This window comes from Malus sylvestris, chromosome 4 (genome assembly GCF_916048215.2).
Source record: "Malus sylvestris chromosome 4, drMalSylv7.2, whole genome shotgun sequence".
Classification (NCBI taxonomy): Eukaryota; Viridiplantae; Streptophyta; class Magnoliopsida; order Rosales; family Rosaceae; genus Malus; species Malus sylvestris.
In genome coordinates, this window is record NC_062263.1 from 3359439 (window position 1) to 3383388 (window position 23950).

The window sequence follows — 23950 nt, forward strand, 5'->3', positions numbered from 1 at the left end:
TAACTCATCAGACCGTTTGGAAAGTAGTCTGTTATCTTTGGGAGTGAGAATGTTCCTGGCCACCACCGCAGCGGTCATATCATTCTTCATCACGGAATCCCCAACGGTAAGAGGACCAGTAGGGGAGACGAAGGATGGGCGCCATATGTTGTCTGGAGAAGGCGGGGCTGCCTCTTCAACAAGGTTCAAGTCAAAACGACGGTCGGAGGGGCCAGACATTTTCAAAGGTGTTGAAGAGAGAAGAGGTCGGACAAATCAAGATCTTAGAAGTGCAAGAATGAAGCTTCTACTGGTGGAGATTCAAGTGTGCTTTGGAACTTAATGCCAGCCCCTATAAAAATCTGCACTCGACGGAGCTTCAGAAATCGAAGAGGCGCCTGCTCAGAAATCGAAGAGGCGTTTGCTTTCTCAAAAATTGGGCTGCTCAAAGACCTCAAAGGCTGATCTCAGAAATCGAAGAGGCACCCGCTTTCTCGAAAGCTGGGCTCCCCAGAGACCACGAGGGCCGATCTCAGAAATCGAAGAGGCACCTACTTTTCCAGCCTTGTCAGCACCTGTCACACGCACACTCAGTTTTGCGGAAATTATGGGCATTCTGTCGAAGACTTCTGGGGAAGTAGAAAACACATGAATCTTACTGTTCAATCACCCACTTCCCACACGCAACAATAGCTCATGGGTACCACAGAAAACTTTGCCAAAGTTCTCTGCCAAAGTTGAGCACGTGAAGCTTGCAGCTCCCACTACATCGCTCTGACCAAGAAGGGTAAAAGAATAGCAAAGAAACAGCACTAACAAAGTTTAGACCCATAAATTTTGAAGGTCTAGCTACCATATTATTACTCACAAGGGTAAAGGAACAGTACCACTGCTGGATAATTGGAAAGTCCCTGTGTGTCAACCTCTGTGCTTCGTGGCAAGGTAGACTAGCAAACATGCCCAACCTTTACTCACATTCGAGAAAACACTCCCAACAAGATTGCTTGCTCCAAAATCGAAGAGGCACCGTCCTCCGAATCTCGAGAGCCAGACTCCCAACATGACTACTTTCTTAAAAATCGAAGAGAGGGTAAAGGAACAGTACCATTGCTGGATAATTGGAAAGTCCCTGTGTGTCAACCTCTGTGCTTCGTGGCAAGGTAGACTAGCAAACATGCCCAACCTTTACTCACATTCGAGAAAACACTCCCAACAAGATTGCTTGCTCCAAAATCGAAGAGGCACCGCCCTCCGAATCTCGAGAGCCAGACTCCCAACATGATTACTTTCTCAAAAATCGAAGAGACACTGCTCCCCGAATCTTCGAGAGCCAGACCCCCAGCACGATTTCTTTCTCAAAAATCGATGAGGCATCGTTCTCCGAATCAATCGAAGAGGCGCTCGCTTTCTCAAAAGCTGGACTGCTCAGAGACCACGAGGGCCGATCTCAGAAATCGAAGAGGCACCTACTTTTCTAGCCTTGTCAGCACCTGTCACACGCACACTCAGCTTTGCAGAAATTATGGGCATTCTGTCGAAGACTTCTGGTGAAGTAGAAAGCACATGAATCTTACTGTTCAATCACCCACTTCCCACACACAACAATAGCTCATGGGTACCACAGATAACTTTGCCAAAGTTCTCTGCCAAAGTTGAGCACGTGAAGCTTGCAGCTCCCACTACATCGCTCTGACCAAGAAAGGTAAAAGAATAGCAAAGAAACAGCACTAACAAAGTTTAGACACATAAATTTTGAAGGTCTAGCTACCATATTATTACCCACAAGGGTAAAGGAACAGTACCACTGCTGGATAATTGGAAAGTCCCTGTTTGTCAACCTCTGTGCTTCGTGGCAAGGTAGACTAGCAAACATGCCCAACCTTTACTCACATTCGAGAAAACACTCCCAACAAGATTGCTTGCTCCAAAATCGAAGAGGCACCGTCCTCCGAATCTCGAGAGCCAGACTCCCAGCATGACTACTTTCTCAAAATCGAAGAGAGGGTAAAGGAACAGTACCATTGCTGGATAATTGGAAAGTCCCTGTGTGTCAACCTCTGTGCTTCGTGGCAAGGTAGACTAGCAAACATGCCCAACCTTTACTCACATTCGAGACAACACTCCCAACAAGATTGCTTGCTCCAAAATCGAAGAGGCACCGCCCTCCGAATCTCGAGAGCCAGACTCCCAACATGATTACTTTCTCAAAAATCGAAAAGACACTGCTCTCCGAATCTCGAGAGCCAGACCCCCAGCATGATTGCTTTCGCAAAAATCGAAAAGGCATCGTTCTCCGAATCTCGAGAGCCAGATACCACAGACCACTTTTTCAAAGTGCTCTGACAGAGTTAAAACATGTGAAACTGACAGCTCCCACTACCGTGCTATGACCAAGCAGGGTAAAGGAATAGCATTACTACTTGTTAGGGAGACTCCTATATATGTCGATCTCCATCCCCAACGGACAGGCAGACCTGCAAAAATGCTCAACCCTTCATCATATCTAAGAGGGCACTCCCAACGAAGCCTTTCGAAATATTCAGCTTTCTTTCCCCCCGATAATACCTCTGCAAACAAGCTATACTAGAGCAAGAATATCTCATATCATCAGGGTTAAAAGCAAGAGTATCCCATATCATGCTTTTTCCCTGTCTTTTCCTTTGGCCTTGTTTTTACCTGCAAGACAAGGAGAAAGAGAGCAATCAGTCAGCACTTGGAATCAAGCTTCCAGCCAGGAACTGACTGCCTGGAACCCCTTACCTGATTACTTACCTGGCATTGCTCTCGAGTACTCATCTTCAACATCTTATGTTTCCAGGGAAGATTCTGCATCTACTTGAGGAACAGATAGGGCAAGTGCGAAGGATACAAGGAAGCATGTGGAGACAAGCGTAACAGCACACGTGCCGATACATCCATTACTCTGTCAAAAGCAAAAGTATCCCATATCAGCAGGGTGGAACGTACTCTAGATTTGATGGACTTGTTTTGACCCTCAAATTCTTCAGTCGGCCTTATACTCTGGAGGAAACCAGAAAACCCTCCAGCTCAGTTCAAGAATAAGCCTGTGGAAAGTTACTTCTTCAAAAGCAAAAGTATCTCATATCATCTCTTCTCATTTTTCTTCTCTTTATCCTTCATGCTGCTGCAAGATGGGGAGAAGGTGAACAATCAGTCGGAGCTCTGATTGCTTACCTTGTCTGTCACCTCTTTCAGCAGACCCCCTAGCTCGGCGACTTGGGGGACTCCTACTACATGGTTTGTATCGCGCTTGACCAAGCCTGAAACTACAAGTAAGCTTCAAGTGAAATTGATACATTACCTTGTGCATCTCCACCAGTTAAAGATACCACCCCTGGATGGAGGAAGAGTACTTCCAGAGAAGATGCCACATCTACCTATGAGACAGATAAGGCAAGTCAAGACGACACCACACTCCGATACTTAGAAGTTTCGTGATTACGAGATCATTCTCCCACAATATTTCCTAATGTCATTTGTACTAAATCATTCACTTGTACTCACTAAAGGAGAGCTTGAACCTATGTACTTGTGTAAAGCCTTCACAATTAATGAGAACTCTTCTATTCCGTGGACGTAGCCAATCTGGGTGAACCACGTACATCTTGTGTTTGCTTTCCTATCTCTATCCATTTATATACTTATCCACACTAATGACCGGAGCAATCTAGCGAAGATCACAAAAAGCGACCGTTTTCGCTACCTAGGATCTATCTTGCAAGAGAACGGAGAATTAGATGGAGATCTCAACCATAGAATACGAGCTGGATGGATGAAGTGTAAGAATGCATCCGGCGTGTTGTGTGACCGTCGTAGGCGACTGAAGCTGAAGGGAAAATTTTATAGGACGGCAATAAGGCCAGCGATGTTGTATGGCACAGAATGTTGGGCGGTGAAGCATCAACACGTACACAAAATGGGTGTAGCGGAGATGAGGATGCTTCGTGGGATGTGTGGGCACACGAGAAAGGATAAGATTGGGAATGAGGATATCCGAGGTAAAGTAGGAGTAGCCGAAATTGTAGGAAAGATGAGAGAAAATCGGCTCCGGTGATTTGGACATGTGCAAAGAAGGCCGAATGACGCTCCGGTTCGAAGATGTGACTACGGGACAGAGGTTCAGGGCCGAAGGGGTAGAGGAAGACCTAGGAAAACTTTGGAAGAGACTCTAAGAAAAGACTTAGAGTACTTGGATCTAACGGAGGACATGACACAAAACCGAGCGCAATAGCGTTCTAGGATTCATATAGCCGACCCCACTTAGTGGGAAAAGGCTTTGTTGTTGTTGTTGTTGTATTGTTCTATTTAGTTTAAAAGTGTAAATGCAAAAAGGCAATCAATGAAGAGGATTGAATAAAAAGTTGCCCCTTCCTCACGCTGGATGGAGTTGCTCTAATTTGAGTGGGATAAAAAAGGTGGGTCAAGAATAAAAATAAATTTAAAAAACAAAAACGACGCCGTGTTACTTAAATTAAACAAAAAAACAAAAAAAGTTAGGGTACAATTATCGTCTTCTTCCTCACGAGTTACCTCCGAATCTGCACAAAACCTGTAGACTCCGGCAAATATAACCAACTGATTATTATCCCAACTAGTCCTCCACTCCGTCTGTGAAGCCATAACCTTCATAAGCTTCCTCCGGTCAGGAAACAGAAGAAAAGGATAAAACTTGGAGGTATCCTCCTCTCCAAATCACCGTTGTTGATACGCAACATAGGTCTTCTCTCTCTTTTCAAAATTCCTTCATTTGGGTTTCTGTTGATGTAGTAATTTCATTGGGTTCTTGTATTCTTAACATACACGTTGCAGTTTGTGGTTTTCGATTGAACCTGTCAATTAGAAGTTGGCCAGAGATGGCTTATGAATTGAGTGAACAGAAAAGTAAGAATTGTTTTTGTTTTGGATTTTCGAATTTTGGATCAAAGAAAATGATCTGGGTGGCTCGTAACCTCAAGAGTTTTGCTTGAACTTTGCAGAGGTTGGGTTGGGTCTCCTTGGCTTTGGCATCCTTTTCACATTTCTGGGTGTGATGCTTTTCTTCGACAGAGGCTTGCTTGCTCTAGGGAATGTAAGGGGTTTCCTTAATTTCCAATCCTTCTTTCAGGCATATGTATATGTATATGTATATCTACATATATGTGTGTGGAATTGGACTAGTGCTTTGTTTTCTTGTATTTTGTTGTATGATTGTATCTTCCATTTCAGATATTTTGGTTGACTGGGGTGGCCCTTTTACTTGGTTGGCGTTCTACATGGAATCTCTTCACTAGCAAAGCAAACTTAAAGGTATGAGAAATTAGCAGCTTTCACTGAATCATTTATTAGGATGCTCATTTTTTGTTTTCGTTTCTTTTCATAAATGATTTGGTTTTGTTAGCGTGGTTATGTTAGAGTAGCGGTATCAGTGACGCATCCATTGTTTTTCTTTAATGAGGGAAGTTTTAGTACTGAGTAAATTTTTCGGCTATTTTGCAGTAGGTACTCATAAACAGAACTTTATCAGCATTCGTTTTTTGCATTTAGCTCGCATTCTACAATTCAGCGAAGATTAGACCAACAAAATTATTTGTTAGTGTGAATATCTTAAACTCTAAACCCATATACCCTAAACGCTAGTAAAATAAACCCGAAATATAACTGATTAAGAATTCCATGATTTTTACAATTTATTTTTGCTTTTTATTTTGTTTTTGGAATCCATTATGGGATTAGGGTTTCGTATCCCGAGTGTCCTAAACCCTAAGCCTTAAACCCCACTAAACCCTACTCTGAGACACCAGCAACCAGAGGGGGTATTTTAGAGCATGAATGTGCACTCACGGAAAGGTATCTAATTAAAGGCAACTTGTAATAGCATTTACTTAGTGAAACCCTAGGATACAAGCCATAGACATCCCTAAAACATTCAGAACATTAACTAACGTGTTGGAAGTTCGTAACCAAGTAGAAATTGTGTAAAATATTAAGTATAAAATCCTGATGCAATTTTCATCAGCTGAAACGTGAAACTAACAGGATAACTCTCTGGGTAATTGAAACAAAACAAGGATTTTATTAAACAATAGTAGGGCTAATTGGCGGCTCCCCTAATAGTGGATCAGTTTGCCATTCTAGTTCTGTCAGAAATCAAAACTTTCAAGTAGTGTAAAACATCATCGAGTACCTCGACTGGTCGACTAGGTATCATGACCAGTTAACATTCTACAGAAACACACTTTTCTGATATTTTGATTCAATAACATGTTTTCTGATGCTTTAAATCAAACACCTTAAAAAACATATTCTGAAATATACAAGTGACAACCAACGTCCTAAAATGCATTAATATAAGGTTTCTAAGTTCAGTTTCTAAATGAGGATTTAGAACTTTGTCCTTTGACTTACTCGAGCATGCATTTTAAACTGTAGTGTTTTTTTTTAACATAGCCATTAGTTGTTTGGGGGAATACAGTAGTGAGTCTAGCGACAATCTGATTTGTTGTCCCTTAATTTATTTACAAAATTAAGCATTGATGAGCTTTGAATACTAACTGATTATGCATTTTTTAATGAGGAAGAACTGGATATCTACATTGTGTTGAACAAATATAACTTATCTATTATGACTTAGATCTAATGTTGATTTTTTCCTGCAGGGCTCTGTATCTTTTCTTCTTGGTCTCTTTTTCCTTTTCGTTCGGTGGCCAATAGTTGGTATAATCTTGGAAATATATGGCTGCCTTAACTTATTCGGGTTAGTTTCTGCTCTTAACATTGTGCTCTGCTCTGAATAATATCTCAGTTACAGTATATCTAGACTGTTCTGGGTTTTGATGGAATTAACAAAACTCTCTAGTTACCTAGAGTTAGTGAAATCATCACGGGCGGGCCTGTTAGGATTTGTCTTAAGAGATATAGTTTTAGTTCACTGGTGGAGGTACAAAATACAAACTTAAAAAGCTTGATATACAAGCCAGCATCTTGATTTCACAGTTATTGTTCTTGGGATTCTGTTCAAGTTTTTCATGGGTTGTAGACTAATCGCCTGCAGTCTGCAAGGATTTTTTGGAATGAAGAATTGAAAAAATATTATTACAACTTATCGTTTAGCTATTACAGTGTACATATATAAATACTGTTTGACAGAAGAACTGATTGTATTTCATTCATATTCAGTGAGAATCTTGTTTCTGGCTCAAACTAACTTGCTTAAATATGAACATGCCATGGCGGAGTTGTTGTTTGGAGATAAGTTGTCTTTGTTTTATTCATACAAGTAGCTAGGAGATCTTTATTGAAAAAAGACAGAGGTGTTAAGATTATGTTATAGCTTTTCCTAAGCTTCTTGGTTTGTACTGATAGTTGATGGTCCTGCACACATGTTCAGTTTGTAGCTCTTATGTTTAGAAGCTTTCAACTGATGGCACTGTCAACAAATTTATAATGTATTTGTCTAATGGAACTGGGTTTTAAGTGATTGTTTTCCCCCTATATCTTGTTCATTGTGGAGTATGTAAGGAAGATTTTGCAATGGAAATCAAATCATCATTGTGTGTTATGCCGTTTGGGAAAAAGGGTACAGCCAATTGGAGTATAGAGTTTGAAGACATTTTAGTTGATGGATAGTATTGTTATATTTGCATGTTTGTATTATGTGTTTTTTGAATGTTATGTATTCATGGATACTAATTATCTCGTGATTACTAGTTTTTCTTATATGGAATTGACCCTTATGAATTTATTTTATGTTTTATTAATTGTATAAACCCTAAATCTTCCTCAAGAGTCCCTATAATCCATGCAAGAAGTTTGTTGACCTTTGTCATACTCAATATATAACTGCGTAGACGTGTCTCACTCAACTTCATGGAATCTGTGAGTCGTTAAACTGTCATGAAGTTTGCCAGAGTCAACCTACTTAATGAACTCTGCAAGTATATACACTATACAGAAAATCTAATCAACTGCATCCTCTTATATTTTATATTTAATTTTGTTGTATTGACTTTTTCTTGTTTTCTTGCAGTCGTTTTTGGCCATCTGTGAAGGCGTTCCTCTATGAAGTTCCCATGTTGGGATGGATCATAAGGTTTCTATTGTGGTGAGTTGAACTTGTCTTGTTTTATTGTTCAAGATGTTTAATGCTCCAAACCGTTTTATTTGAAATGGTTGTTCTGACATCGCACCATAGTTCAATTGTTACCCTGTAAAAGAATTGTTTGTACCTTCACTTGGTGACAGCTGAGACTCGCAAATACTTCCTTCTCTCTCTCCCACTCACTACACATGAAAAATGAAAATCTTTGTGTGTCTACTTGTTCTTGTGGAAAATATTTTGTGACAAAAGTTATTTCAGAATTGTTATGGACCACCAGGTATGTAAATTTACATTGGTCACATACTCACGATTCCTAATAGTGAATACATTGTAAGACTAAGGATTTTAGGGGTGAGGTGCTTGTAAAGTTAAAAGTTTGGACCAGGAACCTCTACCCTCTCGAAACTATACCAAACTATACACTGACTATTCAGTCTATTCTCATTGAGTCACATATACTCTTTCTGATGAAAGAAATATGGCAGACATGATTGTTAAAATGAAATCTCGCTGCAAAAGTTTTGGATGGACAATTAAAGATAAGGAATAGTCTGGTATAGTTGCAGATGGGTAGAGGATCTATGTCCTAAAAGTTTAGGACTTGTCTAATATAATATACATACATACATACATACCTACATATATATATAGGGATAGGATCAAGGGACAAACATTTTGACTAATATTTTTACACTTTTTTAAAACCCTTAGATTACATAACATCCAAGAGTCCTTATTGATTCATTAAATGACATAGATGCTTATGTGGATTTTAACTAATACTAAAGATAAAAATAAAACTGAAATAGCTTAAAATCTAGAAAGAAATTAAAAACAAAATTAAAGGGCCGGAAGAACACTATAAGCATCCAAACAAGAAAGGAGTAGAACTCCATTGATCCGTAATCTAGATCTCCCTCTTTGCTGTGAGGTCTGCAACTTCTGGTAGCTTAACGCCGTCACCGTTGTCGTCCTCCTCTCTGCCAGCGGGGAGAGGGCTTGCTATTGCTAATATGGGGTTTTGGTGCTTCAATTTATATGGGTTCTTGTTGCCTATCTATCTGCCTAGGGCTTTCAAGAAGTATTATCCCCGTCACCGTTGCCATCCTCCTCTCTGCCAGCGGGGAGAGGGCTTGCTATTGCTAATATGGGGTTTTGGTGCTTCAATTTATATGGGTTCTTGTTGCCTGTCTATCTGCCTAGGGCTTTCAAGAAGTATTATTAATGTCAAAGAAAAATAAATGAATAAAAGATCTTCATAGGACTTCATCATCATCATCCTTCAAGATGGGGTCACTGATTTGTGATTGGGGTCACTAATTTCTGCTTCTAATTTCTTTTCTTTTTCCTTTTCGATTATTGATATTTAATTGTAGACCTCATCGACAAAGAAGGAGATGGAGGTTACGAATCAATGGAGTTCTACTCCTTTCTTGTTTGCAGGTTTATAGGGTTTCTTTCGTCTAATTTTATTTTCAATTTTCTTTTAGATTTTTTTTTTCAGTTTTATTTTTATCTTTAACATTAGATAAAATCCACATAAGCATCCATATCATTTAATGCATAAATAAGGACCCTTGGATGTTATGTAATCTAAGGGCCTAAAAAATGTGTATTTGTATTTGTCAAAATGTTTGTCCCTTGATCATATCCCATATATCTATATATACATACATATATATATCTATATATATGTATGTATATATAGATATATTTATGTATGGTTGAAGATTGAAAGCCTTGTATAATCAGGCAGAGAATCCAATCCCAAAAGTTTGTGGATGGGAATTGCCCTGAACTTAATATCATCTTCTAATGTCTTGCAGATTCTTGATCAACTTCAGGGCAGTGATGCTTGACGTCTACTTATATAACAGCTCGTGTCTCATAGGGTTTCCTGATTCTTCAGAAGCCCAACAAGGTCTAAGCAATTGGCTTCTCATGGGTTTAAGATTCCATCATCAGATGAGTGAAAAAGAAGAAAGAGACTAGTAGTACTGGGTAACATATCATCCATCACACTTAAAATGTTGTGTAACAAAATAAGTTTTAAATGCATATGAATTCAGATTCTGTTGGTAATAGTTGTAAATGAGAGATGAGGAAGTGAGATGGATTTATTGATGTCTTTACCAAAAACAAAAAAACGAAAATGATAACGCAGAGATGGATACAGACGAGTAATTTTTAGGTGTATTTAGATTACCATCACGTGTCGTGACTATTACACATGTTCTAATATGAGCGGATGACATGGTTTGTATGTGTCCCACCTCTAGTAACGCTACGCGGCGGTGTTCCAACTTCCGAGTACACTACTCTCGATAGAGAGGTGGTATGTGTAGATTGACCTTAAATGCTGGTAGAGAGAGTTGGTTTTTGATGGATTAAAAGTGATATCTACTTGCCACCTTTAAATGCTTGCCTGCCTTCCTCCTTTTAATGAATGTACGTTTGATGAGGGCAATTTAAGAGCACTCTTTTAGTAGAGAAGCACCTTTTGCATGACTCCTGGAATCCAGATAGGTAGAGAGCAATACTTTGCCCTACACACCCCACCATTTATATACTTATACTTTCTCTTTTCTTGTGATATCAAATCCTAGGTTTTTTTAAGAGAGCGACCTCAACCTAACAAGGCTCCCCGCTTTGTGAAAATGGAAATTCCAGAGCTCTCTTTAGGTCCAACACGGTTGGGTTTTAATAAAAATAGTTAGGGGTGGTTCGGGTCGGGATCCCGAACCGAAACTCCTTTCCCGAATCCCAAACCAAAACATTTCGGGATGGGATTTTATATCCCAAAACCGAACCGAATATGTGCATTTCCCGAAATTTGGGATTCCCGAAAGTGTTTTGGGATTTTCGGGTAACTTCGGGATTGGGCCTTGAAGAACTGGCGATGATGGTCCATATAGTGCATCACAGATTCCGAAGATGAAGAAAAACAAGAAGATGATTAGGACTGCTCGAAATTGATTCTCTCTCATTCTCTCTCTCTCTCTCTCTTACACACTCCCACTCTCTCTCTATGTGAGAATTGTTGTGCTAATCAGTGAGAAATCTCTCGAGGCACAGAGATGAAGCGTTGCATGCAACTGGGAAAGCTTCTGGGCCTACTAACTACTAATCTTAGTTAGCTTGCTACCTGAATCATCTCCTACAGAAACACATAAAATGGGGTTTCCTACTGATTTGGGGTCCTCTGTTGAAGGAAGAAGGATCAAATACACATGAAAAGTTCCCTAATTCGAAACCCTCACACATTCGACAAAATACTCACTCAGAAATCAAGTTAATAAAAAATCGGGAACCCTAACCTGGATTTTGGGACTTGATTGGTGTCGGATTCGAGTGTGTGAGTGTGAGTCGATGGAGAAGCATCAGTCGATGGAGAAGCAGCGTGAGTCAATGGACGACGACGACCGGCATGGATTCGACGGAGGAGTGGAGCGGCGTGAGTCAATGGAGTGATGGACGATGAGGAGCGGCGTGGATTCGACGGAGGAGTGGAGCGGGGGGACTGTGAGAGTGACTGTGAGAGTGAGCGAGCCAGTGAGGTGAGAGAGCGAGAGCGACTGAGAGAGTCTATTAACCTAACAAACAAATGACCTAACTATGGACGGTTGGATTAGATTTTAACAAATCCAACAGTTCAAGTAATTTCTAATTATAAATTATAAATAAATAAATATATATATATTATTCGGTTTGGTTCGGGATTCCCGAAAGCTTTCAAAGTTGTGGCCGAATTCCAAACCGAAACTTTCGGGTCAGGATCGGTTTCGGGAAATTCGTTTCGGGAATTTTTCGGTCTAATTTCGGGACGGGATCGGGACGGTTCGGGATTTTCGGGAAAAAATTCCACCCCTAAAAATAGTAGCAGTAGCAGTAGTCCAGTGGAATCTGCAGAAAGCAAAGGTACTTGTAGGAAGAGGAAGTTTTTCCAAGATCACCACCTGAAGAGTAGTGCTCCATCTCCATCACTTCAAACAAGCGTTGATCCTCAACTTAAAGACCCCCTTCCATTGGATTGGGAACAGTGCCTTGATCTTGATTGAGCAATAATCTTAGATTGAAATCTTATTGGTTTGAGTATTTTGATTTAAAGAGAAATATTAAATCTCAGATTAAAAAATTTAATATTTTTGTTTGGTGCAGTAATGCAAAGATTAATACCTAGTAGAAATTTTTTTTTTTCGCATATTTGAGTAGTGTGATAGAGGGCGAGTCTTGGCATAACGGAAATGTTGCTTTTTTGTGACTGAAAGGTCACATGTTTGAGTGAAAAAACCTATCTGCAAAGTAAGGTAAGGATGTGTACAGTAGATGTCTCCTGACACTCGCAAAACGAGGAGCCTTGTTGGCTTGGGGTTACCTTTAGTCATTTTAAACAGTAATGTACATGCATGAGAATATGTTTGATTATGATCTATTTATTTTCAACTAATAACTTCACATGTTCTTAATTAATCAAGGTTAAGATATTGTTTTGTCTGAATTATTTGTTGTAATTGATATTATTGTCTGGTACGTACTTGTTTGGTGCAGTCCAGGAAAATGTACTATTTGAACAGAAAGACCTCGAGAAAGAGGTGGAACTGGCCTATCAACCAGGCATCTGTGAACCTTGAGCTCAACATCTCAACGCTCTCAGGTTCAAGTTCTGGTTCGCGATTCAACCGAAGCTCCGGGACAATCGATGAGGCCAAGAATTGTTGTGCGGAAGCGTCAAATATGAAACCAATAAGCTACAACGGCAAAATATGATAAGACAAATAATCCAAATGACACAAGGATTTATACTGGTTCGGCGTAAGCCTACGTCTAGTTCTGAGACGGCGAGGAAATTCCACTAATATCAAAAGGAGATTACAAATAGAGTTTTAACTCTCAAACCCAAATCTCACATACACCCAATAGCTCCCACTCTCACAAAGAACAATTGGAGAAGATGGACACACATCAAATACCATCTCTCCCAAAAGCTACACAACATGTAGCAACAACATCTTTGATTCAGGGATTACTAACAAAAGGGGATTACAAACAAATGGGAAGGAGAAGCACTATTTCAAATGGGAGAGCCGAACGCTCTCCCTAGTATGGCTCTCATCTGATGCCGCTCCCCCACACCTCCCACATTCGGCTGCAACCTTTATCCTTACAAAATCATCCAATAAAAAATCCAAAGTAAAGAATAATCATTCATTTACAAACATCATCATGACTTTCTTTTTTCTTTTCAACAGACATATTCATTTTTCTCCTCATAATGATGTTCCCACATCTTTCATAATGATGTTCTCACATCATTATGTCCTTTATTTTTTATTATATACTTTTGGCCACTATCCAACAAGAACAACAACTGCAAGTATGATGGCAGCTGAGACAATAGTAATAACAATAACACGGTAGCTTTGGCTTGCAGGAAATGCCATCTCCTTCTTGTTCTTTCCAGGTCTTCTCCTTGTTGCCCCAACTGCAAATATCTCCACTCACTTTAAACTTAATTCCAACCAACTCTTGGAAAGTAAGGATTATGCTGTGTACGATAGACATTCCTCTCCCGATCCTTGCAAAGCGGCGGGGAGCCTTGTTGGCTTGAAATCTCCCTTTTTATGTTTTGTTTTTAATATCCTAGAAAACTGAACGTCTACAAATTCGGCCATGCAAATGCCTTATGCCATGTTTGGTTTTCATTAGTGCTGTAATTTAGATAAGTAAATATGATATCTACGTGTGAAACCGCTCTTGCGTGACTTTAAGTTTTAGTTTTGGTTATGAGTAATCTTTGTTTGGGATGAGTAAATCCAAAGTTTGACTTGATTTAGCCATGTCCTGGTGCGTTTTAAGTTTCATGGTACTTAAAAGCTACATTATTGGGGAAAGCACTTTTGAGAAATGCATTAGAGAGATGACCTTAGTATTGGATAGAGTGTCGTTGTATATGAACAAGAGAAATGTTAAGGAGACTCTCTAGAGCAACTCCGTCATAACATATACTCGGGTTATTACAGCCCAGGCTATTGAGCAAGGTAATTATTCATTTTAGTGAACAATAACTGTATAAGTGCATCGTCACCCTTAATAGTCCAGGCAATTCGTACTTAAATATTATTATTATTTTTATAAAATAATAGAAGATAATTTTATTTTCGGATAGGATTTTAGCCAATTTCGTCACGTCACGTTTTATTATCCGAAAGTGCAATTTTTATAGATTGCTCAATAGTGGCATTGACTAATTTTTATATATTTTTCAATAATTTTTTAACTTAATTAATATGGACCGGTGAATTATAAAAAGAAATTGTAATCTAATAGTCCAGATTTAAACACGTATGCCAACATAAACATTTGAAATTTTATGATTTTTTTAAGCCTAATAATCTAAACCGTTAATCGGAAAACCAACTGTTCAAAAGTTGACACGTTTTTGTCGGGCGACGTGCCTTAGATCATGCGTGTATTTCACACGCTCGACGCCAAAAAAAAAAAACGTAGCTGACTTCAGTCCCACGGTGGATCGGGTAGGCTTGGAGTGATTTTCGACAGGGGTATTGGACTGCCCAATAGCCTAGGGTATTTCTTGAGGTGGACTTGCTCTCATGAGACTCGAGTCTTTATAGACTCTTTATCATTTCATAATTTAACGTTAATTTCTACCCTTAACTATAAAATATGGTGCAAATAACATCAGAGGCAGACAATCTATTTAGAGTCCCACCTTGAGTCAGCATTTCTCCATGGACTAAAGTTGCGAATCCAACTTGGGAATTTCAGCCCGCCCAAACACTGCGTTGGGTTGTGTGTTTTTCAGGCTAAGAATCAAAAGAATTGGCACATTTTTAATCAAATTACAAATCCAAAATCCAAAATTTTCCGGGGATGATGCTATTTGATTGCAAGTTTGCAACTTTGTTTTAATTTCCGAAATTCGTTTCAAGTGGAGGGCGATGTGGGTCTCAAAGTTCAAGAACCTGCGATGGGCCGCCGTCGTCCTGGGCGTCGCCAACGCCGTGGTTTTCCTTCTCGGTTGCTTCTTTCTCTTCATGGCTTTGCCTTCCTGTGACCACCACGTCACCATTCCTCTCATGGCCGTTCCTTGTTTGGCCGCTGTAAGAATTGTCACCATGGTCAACACTGGCCTCGCCCAGGAAGCCACCGCCATGACCATTCTCGAGCATTCTCCGGCGAATAGCCCCGCCGCCGTCGACGTCGCTTTTCGCCACGAGACACGGGTACGTATTGGTAATTGTACCATTTCATTTTCCCCCATTTGGATTTTGTTTATCTATTTGTTCTTGTTTGGTTGCCGAGAAAGTGAAACGAATTGAATGCGTGCTTGGGGATAAGGTCCGATGAAAACGTATTCTCCAGCTACATTTCCAAACATTGCGTAGTTTTGTAGTGTTCAAGGAGAAGGAGGATACAATAACAACAACCAAGCCTTATCCCATTAAGTGGAGTTGGCTATATGAATCCTAGAACGCTATTGCGCACGGTTTTGCGCCAAATCTTCCTTTAGCTAAGGAGGAGGAGGATACACACTTCAAAAAGTTTTTTCGAATTTTGGAAAGGGTGAAATTAGTCAAGGAATTTTATGGTTTTACATGAAGCTCTATACATTGCCTAATCCTTGTTCTTGATCTAATGTGGAGGATAGAGTGTGTCGATAGGCTTATGAAGAGGAAGAGGTTTTGGCAGGAAGTAGTGGAAATAAGGCTCTTGGATATAGATGATTTCTTGACGACAATTCTTGCAAACTAGGTGGATGTGAGTTAGGAATATGATGGTTACTTATACCAGATTGTTATACTTTTGCTTCACATGTTGATGTAGGGCAGAGTAAGGCAGCAGAACTTAGAAAGATTAGTGGAAGTGTAAACACAGAAAACTGAAATCGCTCTAGGGGCCTCACACCAGTTCTTGGCCTCGCACCAAGAATTGAAATTTGAAATCACTCCAAATAAATTAACACCACCTCCTGCTTCCTAATGGGTGAATTGGAGTGCGCCATCAGAACTTTATGGATATGGTTGGGGTGTGCCACCTGATGCTTGGTGCCACCACGACCTTGTCAAATGCCATTTCACGTCATGCTTAACGTTAACTGGATGAGTTAGCACTAGGGCTGCGAATTATAATCCCATGTAGTGAGCTAGAGAAAGAATCCAGCTTCATCTCATCTTCTTTGGAAATTTTTATAAGTTTCTTGATTTACTTTCTTTTTTTTCATTTTTCCTAATCTGCTACACTCCTTGCATACATGGGCTCTGTGTCTTTTAATGAAATAGTTTGTGAATGTTATGTAAGCTTCAAGAAGATATGCAAGTGGATTTACAATTGCCCTATATAATATATATGCATGTGATTTTATTTTCTTATTTTTACACCTCTTTGTATCACAATGCTTGTATTAACAGTGAAAAAAAAAACATTCTGAATGAACAGGTGAGGTACAAAAAATGGCTTTGGTGGACTCGGTTTGCCACAGTTATTACAGTACTGCAATTTATTGGTGCATCTTACCTTCTGTACAATATGGCTAGCCATATGTCTGACAATGGAACATCAAGTCATTGTAATTTTGGTAAGGCGTCTTCCTCCTTGTATTCACAATTCATTCATGTTCTAGACATATTCCTTTTGTTAAATGACAAGGATTTCCATTTTAAGGTTATAAATAAAATTTTGAAAAGAAAAAGATAATGTGAAGTTTTCCATTTCTTTTTCGTGGGCAATATAAAACTTTCCTTGTTTTTCAAGAATTCTTCATATTCCTGATTTTGTGTGGAATTTCAGAAGTTTTGTAATGCTTATAATGCAGGGTCAACTTCAAACAATATTTCGTGGAAGCAACATTTACTGGGCTGTTTTTTGCTCACGGTGTGTTTTGCCGCACTGCTACAGTGTTTCACAGGAACTGATATTTTAAGATGGAGATCTTTTTATGCAACTGAAGATGATGCATGGAAAGCTCATTACAGGGAGGTATTTGATCATGGCCTTCGTGAGGCTTTGTGCTGTATGGGACGCGTCAAATACTTGTACGTCCTGCATATTTAGTTGAATACATGATACTTAACAAACACGCACAGTAACATGCTTATTTTTATATCTAAAAATAGATATCTACTTGTTTTCTATTTCGCTTGTCTCTCATATATCCAGGAGTGTATTGGAAGAAGATGAGGTTTTCTCAGTAGCTCGATTACTTGGTGATCTTGTTGCCTATCGTGCAGCAGGCACAGGACATCTGGAACTCATGGCAGGTTTGTTCTGATAGTTTCACTTGTTAATTCATCTATACTTGATTGTACCCTACCTTACTCTTTCCCGTTTCATTTTCATGCTTTTTGTTTGGCATGCATGACACTGCTATAATTTTTCCAGGTCTAGCACTATTGAGGAACCAGACACAATCACCTAAATCCTTTGAAGATTGCATGGATATACCTGAAGAGAAGATCAGGGAGGCTGCTGATCTTCATAAATTTGCAGAAGCTGCGTACACGGTATTATGACAAAGTACTTTCTTAAGTAGCTTTACTTTTTCCTCTTTTTTGATTGGGTTCATTATTCAAAGGTTTTTAGATTTATAGGCACTGCATGCTGCAGGGACCATTACTTGATTTTGGAAGAAATCCTTTCTTATTTCCATGTGCGTGGCTTTATAGGCAAGGGATTTTGACCCCGTGGACTCGTAACAGGTCGTTAATTAATCGGGTATCTTACTCATGCACATGTATAATAGATATACACCATTTTTTTATGCAAATATAATTGTAGACATTTGGAATTTTTGAGTTGATGAAAGGTTAAAAAAAAAAGAACATAGTTTTGCTACCATTTAATCTTACTTAGTAATTATTTTTTTCTCTTTTGTAGGCGACCCGTACTTGATGGTGATAATTGGTTGCGAGGTCATGCAGCAGCTTTTCTAAAATACGTTAAGTTGTCACCAGAGGTACTTAGGAAAGGGCGTGTTAACCAGGTGAGATCATCCTAATGGCATTGCTTGAACATATTAGATTAATGAACTTACATCATGAGATTAGATCAAGAGGTTTTGGTTGATTTTAATAAAATAGCTTATGAATTATAAACTCACATGAAAATTAGGATCTATATGAGATGAAGGGAAGAAAGAGTTCTTTCCCTTAAAGAACATATTTGACCAATGTATTTCAACTTTCAAGTGATACATAGTTTTAGTCATTTTAAACCTAAAAGGTTATATTGTATCTAGTTGTTTTTAATACCTTAAAATGCATCATGTGCAGTGAGTTTTATGGTACCTCCAACCGATCCTATACAGTAAAAGAAAAAATGGCAATTAGCTACAATAAGCATATTTTGGCATTTTTTTGCAGAAATGATAACTGTTTATTATGTTGTCATTATATCATCGTTGTGTTGTTGTTATGTCATCGTTGTGTTGTCGATATATGATCAATATGTTATCACATTTCTGTAAACTAAATATCAAAATATGTTTATTGCATCTATTTTCCCAAGAAAAAATGACCATTCCAAAACTATACCCCATTTTGTAGCCAAGGGTCTTGCATAAAATAGCACGTATCATCTTCTCATTGTTTGCAATAAAAGCATGTTCCATCGCCACAAACCTTAAATAAAGGAATCTGGGGTATAGAGCACGCTTATAATCTAAAAATCTCTCATATATACTTTCTGTCTCAGGCAAAGTGTAAAGCTGCATACTTTGTTCTTGTGCTGCATCATCTAAGATCTGTGGTGATTGCTGTTCGGGGAACTGAGACCCCAGAAGATCTAATAACCGACAGTTTATGTAGGGAATGTGCTCTGTCTGTAGAAGACTTGGGTGCATTGATAAAGTATCTCTCTCTCTCTCTCTGTTGGTTATTTTTATGTGTGCTATGTTATGATAATTTGGTTCTTCTTAGAGTCTGAAAACTTTATCATGGAAGTTCAACTATAAACTACAGTGTTGAAAAGTCTATAACGCAAACCCTGCCTTCCCTTCCACCGGGCCACGCCCCCACCCCTTCAAAAAAAAAAAATAGGAGAAAAGAAAACATGTCAATGAAGATAAAGTAAAAACATCTCCTTAGTACTTGGAGCTCTGTTTTGTCATCATCAACATTGTATTTGCATTTGGCACTCAGATTTTTATTATCTATTGTGTTTGCAGTAGCACTAATATTCATCCTGAAGTGAGGCAAGCTGTGATTTCATCTTTCCCGCACCATGGGCACTCTGGTATTGTTGAGGCTACTAGAGATCTTTTCATGCAAATTGAAGGCAGCCCTAGAGATGATGGTAATTAGATGACCTTCTTGTTGTTTTTTCTCCCATTCGAACTTATTGGGCTATTTTGAAATCTGTTTTGGTGTACGTCGAACTTCTATTATCTTTAATTGATATCTATTTATTAGTTTTCAGAATATTGTCTTTGAGTTCTTTATGCTTTTGTTTTACAGCACGTCCTTTATGTCTAAATCAAATGAGCTGAGGGATAAGATGTTTCCCAATAGACTTAAGCACAATAAGCTTTATATAAGTTGGTCTCCATATCAATATCTATTATCAATGAGCGAACACAATTTGGCAATTCAGTTTTTTGATATGTAGGCCCACTTGTGACATGCTAAAACTTTTTTATTTATTATTTTTTGTTTATTTATCTCTTTTATGTCACTCGTTATGTAGATATTGGAGCTTTTGTGTGCTGCAGGAACACTGTAGTTTAAAGATATATTAGAAAACCTGGGAAATGTTCCCTTGCTAGACTATGAATGTAGGTCATTGGTTAGGTGATTCTTTGCTTGAATGCGTGGTCCAGATTCAGTCTGGAAACTAAGTATCTGCCAACAAAATTCTGACAAGTGGACATTACACTATAAAAATCTTTGAAACCTTTTCGTTTATTAATTTTACTCCTACATATTGTTAAGAGCAGTGTTCATAGATACTGATACAGGATAGAGGATACTTGATGCAAACACTGTAGGATATGACGATACAAGAACTCTCCAAGAAAGTGGATTGAAAAAAATTATAAGTTATGTATTTTAGATAGGTTAAAGAGCGGGCATTTTCAAACCGTGAAAAGTGCAGACTTTCACTGTTCGGCTGCCTGCATCTCAATAATTGGAACCATCCATCTTTTCAGTCCTTGAAGCATTGCCCTTGCAAAAGCAATACAAAAATCATTGCAAACTGTTTCATCATCTATATTATGAAGCAAAATGTGGTTTGTTGGATAAAATGTTAATGATGGTGCTGGTAATCAAGTGGCTAAATGATTCTTAATCTGGTTGATCTTTTGTGGAGATGATCCCTAAAAGGTGACCTACAAAACTTAGACCACAGGTCGGATGATGGACATCCACAATTGATCTTTTATGTTATTTGTATCTATTCCTTTTTTTTTTCACGAGTGCATTTTTGCTCACCACCCTATTAATCCCCGTTTCGTTACTTTAATTCTAGAGAATCGAGATTTGTGTAGTAGATAGATTAAATCAAACTCATCCAACAGTAATCAATAAGGTGGTGAGCATCACCATCACTTTAGGGTGGTGAGCAAAAATACTTCCTTTTTCTCTGCCATTCTCTTTTTTAGGTTACAACCAGGAAGAGCATAGCTCCTCTGCTGCTGTTTTTCACAGCAAGTAAAGAAGAGAGTGTTTACTTTCTGACTCTTCCTTTCTGTTATGTCATTTTTGTTTTATTTTTATTTTGACCTTTATGTTTTCAAAATTAACGGTTCCCACGTTGGCACGTCCTTTCGGTTCTGAAAGTCAAAACGACAAGTGATCAGACACTCATGTTGAGTGTTGGATATGCATTCAGGTTTTCTGGGGGCACATCAGTATCTAATACTCCATATCTCAAGTGTTTGAAGTAAATGACTTTATAGTCAGGAGTTTATGCAGATCAATTTTGGAATTAGGGCAAATTATACACTCGCTTACAATGTCAATAGTGATGGAATTGCTTCTTATCCACTTCTGTGTTTTTCACTATTCTTTAATAAAATTGTTTCTTCTCAAAAAAAAAAATAGTGATGGAATTGCAGGATCTGGTTCAAGTGGCCTTCTTTCTTCTTTGCTCGGAGTTGGATGTGAGTGTGAGGGGTACAGCATACGCATAGTAGGCCATTCCCTAGGAGGTGCTATTGCTGCATTGCTTGGGCTCAGAGTATGTCATTTTTTACTGGGAATGTACCCTGATTGTTTTCCTTTTCCTGTATGCAAGTATCTTATTATTTTCCTTTTCCTGTATAGAAGTATAATGTGACTGTTTATTCGTTTCTTTGATATACTTTTTCTAGTTCGTGGCTGAAGAATTTGAAAGTCCATATAGGTGAGTCTTAGTGTTCAAGAGCTCCATGGGTTGTTGAGTGTACTGTAGATAATCTACCACTCTTCGATGATATTGATGGATGCTCACATGAACTGTGACAAATAGACAAGCTGATGCAATTAAGAGTATCTGTACGAGTCATTTTTCTTTTATTCTCAATTTTATCCATTTTGATTTTGATGAAAATCTTCTGTGATTTTATTCTCAAAATATTTGTGTAGCTATACCACCGATACCCAGATATGCATGTCTATACATATGGGGCCCTTCCATGTGTGGACTCAGTTGTAGCAAATGCATGTTCTGAATTTGTTACAAGGTAAATTTGCTTCTCGCTCACACCACTGATAGTTTGATTTTTGAAAGAAAAAATAAAACAGAGTGACTTGTTTTCATATTTTTATATTGTCCTCTCTACATAATAAGTCCCTGACTTCTCTGCAGCATTGTATACAACAATGAATTCTCAGCACGCTTATCAGTTGGATTCATCATGCGGCTTCGTGCGGCTGCAATTACATCAATGTCACAAGATTCAGAAACTGATACGGCTATGATACTAAGGCTTGCGCGCCATTTCCTTCATGTGAACAAGTGCCAGCAAGATGGGACTGACGTAAAGGATTCATCTTCAGATGAAAAACTAAACCACCAAATATATGAAAATCAGTATGAGGATGATGCGGCAGGTATCGACTTTTTTAGTATCATGAGGTTAAAATTTTTTCTGACAAAGGCCCGCATGATTTATGTTATCATATAATCATGGGCATGACTCCTGTCATGAAGCGGGTGAAGGATCTTGAAAAAAATTACTTTTCTATTGCAGCTTGTCAGGAACAGCATCAAGATTTCATCCTGTGGAATGATGCTGACATGGAGGAAAGAGTTCTTGAAAGTGATCAAGATCAATTCACCAACCCTTTTGCTAGTGACGTTATTTCAGACCATGACCCTGTGTCCCAATTTATGGAAAGTGTCCCAAAATCTGGAAGTTTGACAGCTAGGGATCCCCCAGAGATGTATCTGCCTGGCCTTGTAATTCATATAGTACCACAACCAAGAAGATTCGATATGTCTCCATCTAAAAGCGGGAGAGTACACAAAAAGACACACTGTCATAAGGCTTATATTGCAAATAGAGAAAGCTTCAAAGATATTATTGTGTCACCGTCAATGTTTCTTGACCATCTTCCTTGGAGGTATCCAAATACAGTTACCTTTAAGTTATCTTCCTCTTTGAGTTCTTATTGGAGACGAAGTTGCGTCTCATGTCCTTGTTTTGGTTGTGTATTTTCAGATGTCACGATGCAATGAAAAAGTTGTTGCAAGCTCAAAGTTCTCAGGTCCAAAGTTCACCAGTTTGAAGTTCCCAGGTTCTTCCTAATCAAATCTTCTGAGACTGGTTTATGTGCCCCGAGATTCACATAAGGCTCCCTTTTGTCGTTGGAGTTTATTTTCTTAACTGGAACTGGCATGGCTATATCTTGATCACTGTTGTTACAAACCGTCATGTCCCCTGATCATCTATGTGAACTGGGCTGTTCATACCTCAACTCGACGGCGCCTGAACCCATAATTTTTGCTTCACATCCAAAAATCTTCGGGGGGCTTGGATATCTCGTAGCTTTGACTATTAGCTTTGCAGCATTGGAGCTAGAGGCAGCGGAAACTCATTTTATTGAAAATCGAAGAAGCTTGATTAACAGTAGTATTAGACATTGGCCGCAGAGACTCATTTTTTCCTGTTTCCTTCGTCATTAAGCTGCTTGTTTTACAGCTTAACGACACAGGTTTGCTACTTGTAAATATTGCGACCCAAAAAATTTGGTTGTGTTACAAATAACGTTAACTTTAAATCAATTTTAAAAATTCGGGGATTTGCTCGTCAGTGTGGCTACGTTCACGTCTGAAACATCAACTGAACTTTATGATTCTCTCCGCGTGCTTCACCCTTCTATCGACTCAACAAAGTCAGTTAAAACTATGCTTGTTTTCGGTGTTATTAGCCGTTTCATCTACCGAATCAGAAACCTTAACGTTCTTCCTTTTCTCTCAAAACTTGATCTGTATTTACTTTCGTGAGCTTTGATCTCAAGTTAACAACATGCATGTCGTCACCTAGCAAACCCTAATACCTCCTACACCTGCATGGCCATGGGGGATGAAACTCATGTCATGTCGTCACCTACTTATTCTTCTACTTCTAATTGGAGTTCACCTATAGCAGGAATCTGACGATGATCGTTGTAAGTGGGTGATGACTTCAAATAAGATATTAAGGTCTTACACTTTTACAGCATTTACCTACGATATTGCTTTGGTCATATTGCAACAAAACTAGTTAATTAAGCAAGTATTTGGGTCCAGTACGTATATATAAGTCAAGTTGCCTGGTAATGTAAAACCAATGACCAAATCGCCGGCCCTTGCACTAATATCCTTAACAAAATTTACATAGCAAAGAACAAGGAAGGGGAGGAAGGAGCAAAAGCAAGTAATAAAGCCATTAAA

The 23950-nt window shown here is 38.8% G+C and overlaps 3 protein-coding genes across 6 annotated transcripts; all 3 read left to right on the top strand.

The window, feature by feature from the left end:
• Positions 1 to 4479: 4479 nt before the first annotated feature.
• LOC126619101 (vesicle transport protein GOT1) lies at positions 4480 to 10201 on the top strand. Of its 3 annotated transcripts, XR_007621945.1 has the most exons (8): positions 4480 to 4717; positions 4810 to 4881; positions 4977 to 5068; positions 5206 to 5286; positions 6636 to 6733; positions 8006 to 8080; positions 8563 to 8631; positions 9904 to 10201. XR_007621945.1 is itself a non-coding variant. In XM_050287384.1 (7 exons), coding segments are annotated over exons 2-7 (375 nt in total). In that variant the 5' UTR covers positions 4481 to 4675; positions 4810 to 4853; the 3' UTR covers positions 9905 to 10201. The 3 variants fall into 3 exon arrangements, 2 of the variants coding, with proteins under 2 accessions (XP_050143341.1, XP_050143340.1); XM_050287384.1 differs by lacking the exon at positions 8563 to 8631 and having other exon boundaries at positions 4481 to 4675; XM_050287383.1 differs by lacking the exon at positions 8563 to 8631 and having other exon boundaries at positions 4482 to 4717.
• Positions 10202 to 11446: 1245 nt separating this feature from the next.
• On the top strand, positions 11447 to 13828 carry LOC126619691 (uncharacterized). The gene is made up of 5 exons (XM_050288107.1): positions 11447 to 11531; positions 11852 to 12127; positions 12621 to 12841; positions 13098 to 13177; positions 13476 to 13828. The coding sequence occupies exons 1-5, from the start codon at positions 11447 to 11449 to the stop codon at positions 13582 to 13584; spliced, it is 771 nt and encodes a 256-aa protein (XP_050144064.1). The 3' UTR covers positions 13585 to 13828.
• Positions 13829 to 14709: 881 nt separating this feature from the next.
• Positions 14710 to 23327, top strand: LOC126619098 (uncharacterized). Of its 2 annotated transcripts, none has more exons than XM_050287378.1 (14): positions 14710 to 15321; positions 16535 to 16673; positions 16911 to 17130; positions 17255 to 17355; positions 17477 to 17598; positions 17702 to 17793; positions 17972 to 18077; positions 18788 to 18942; positions 19263 to 19387; positions 21150 to 21271; positions 21658 to 21755; positions 21881 to 22125; positions 22266 to 22638; positions 22737 to 23327. In XM_050287378.1, exons 1-14 carry the CDS (start codon positions 15037 to 15039, stop codon positions 22801 to 22803), a joined length of 2250 nt encoding a protein of 749 aa, XP_050143335.1. In that variant the 5' UTR covers positions 14710 to 15036; the 3' UTR covers positions 22804 to 23327. The 2 variants fall into 2 exon arrangements, with proteins under 2 accessions (XP_050143335.1, XP_050143334.1); XM_050287377.1 differs by having other exon boundaries at positions 14716 to 15321; positions 19260 to 19387.
• The last annotated feature ends 623 nt before the right edge of the window (positions 23328 to 23950 follow it).

What these genes read in the sequence shown, in the direction of transcription:
- LOC126619101 (XM_050287384.1), top strand. Translation starts at nt 4,854, where the DNA reads ATGGCTTATGAATTGAGTGAACAGAAAA. An exon ending in GCTTGCTTGCTCTAGGGAAT is followed by an intron (nt 5,069 to 5,205) that starts GTAAGGGGTTTC and finishes CTTCCATTTCAG; the next exon opens with ATATTTTGGTTGACTGGGGT. An exon ending in CTAGCAAAGCAAACTTAAAG is followed by an intron (nt 5,287 to 6,635) that starts GTATGAGAAATT and finishes TTTTTCCTGCAG; the next exon opens with GGCTCTGTATCTTTTCTTCT.
- LOC126619691 (XM_050288107.1), top strand. Translation starts at nt 11,447, where the DNA reads ATGGAGAAGCATCAGTCGATGGAGAAGCAGCGTGAGTCAATGGACGAC. An exon ending in CGACGGAGGAGTGGAGCGGC is followed by an intron (nt 11,532 to 11,851) that starts GTGAGTCAATGG and finishes CTTTCGGGTCAG; the next exon opens with GATCGGTTTCGGGAAATTCG. An exon ending in AGAGCCGAACGCTCTCCCTA is followed by an intron (nt 13,178 to 13,475) that starts GTATGGCTCTCA and finishes CTGAGACAATAG; the next exon opens with TAATAACAATAACACGGTAG.
- LOC126619098 (XM_050287377.1), top strand. Translation starts at nt 15,037, where the DNA reads ATGTGGGTCTCAAAGTTCAAGAACCTGCGATGGGCCGCCGTCGTCCTG. An exon ending in ACCCCGTGGACTCGTAACAG is followed by an intron (nt 17,794 to 17,971) that starts GTCGTTAATTAA and finishes TCTCTTTTGTAG; the next exon opens with GCGACCCGTACTTGATGGTG. An exon ending in CTTGACCATCTTCCTTGGAG is followed by an intron (nt 22,639 to 22,736) that starts GTATCCAAATAC and finishes GTGTATTTTCAG; the next exon opens with ATGTCACGATGCAATGAAAA.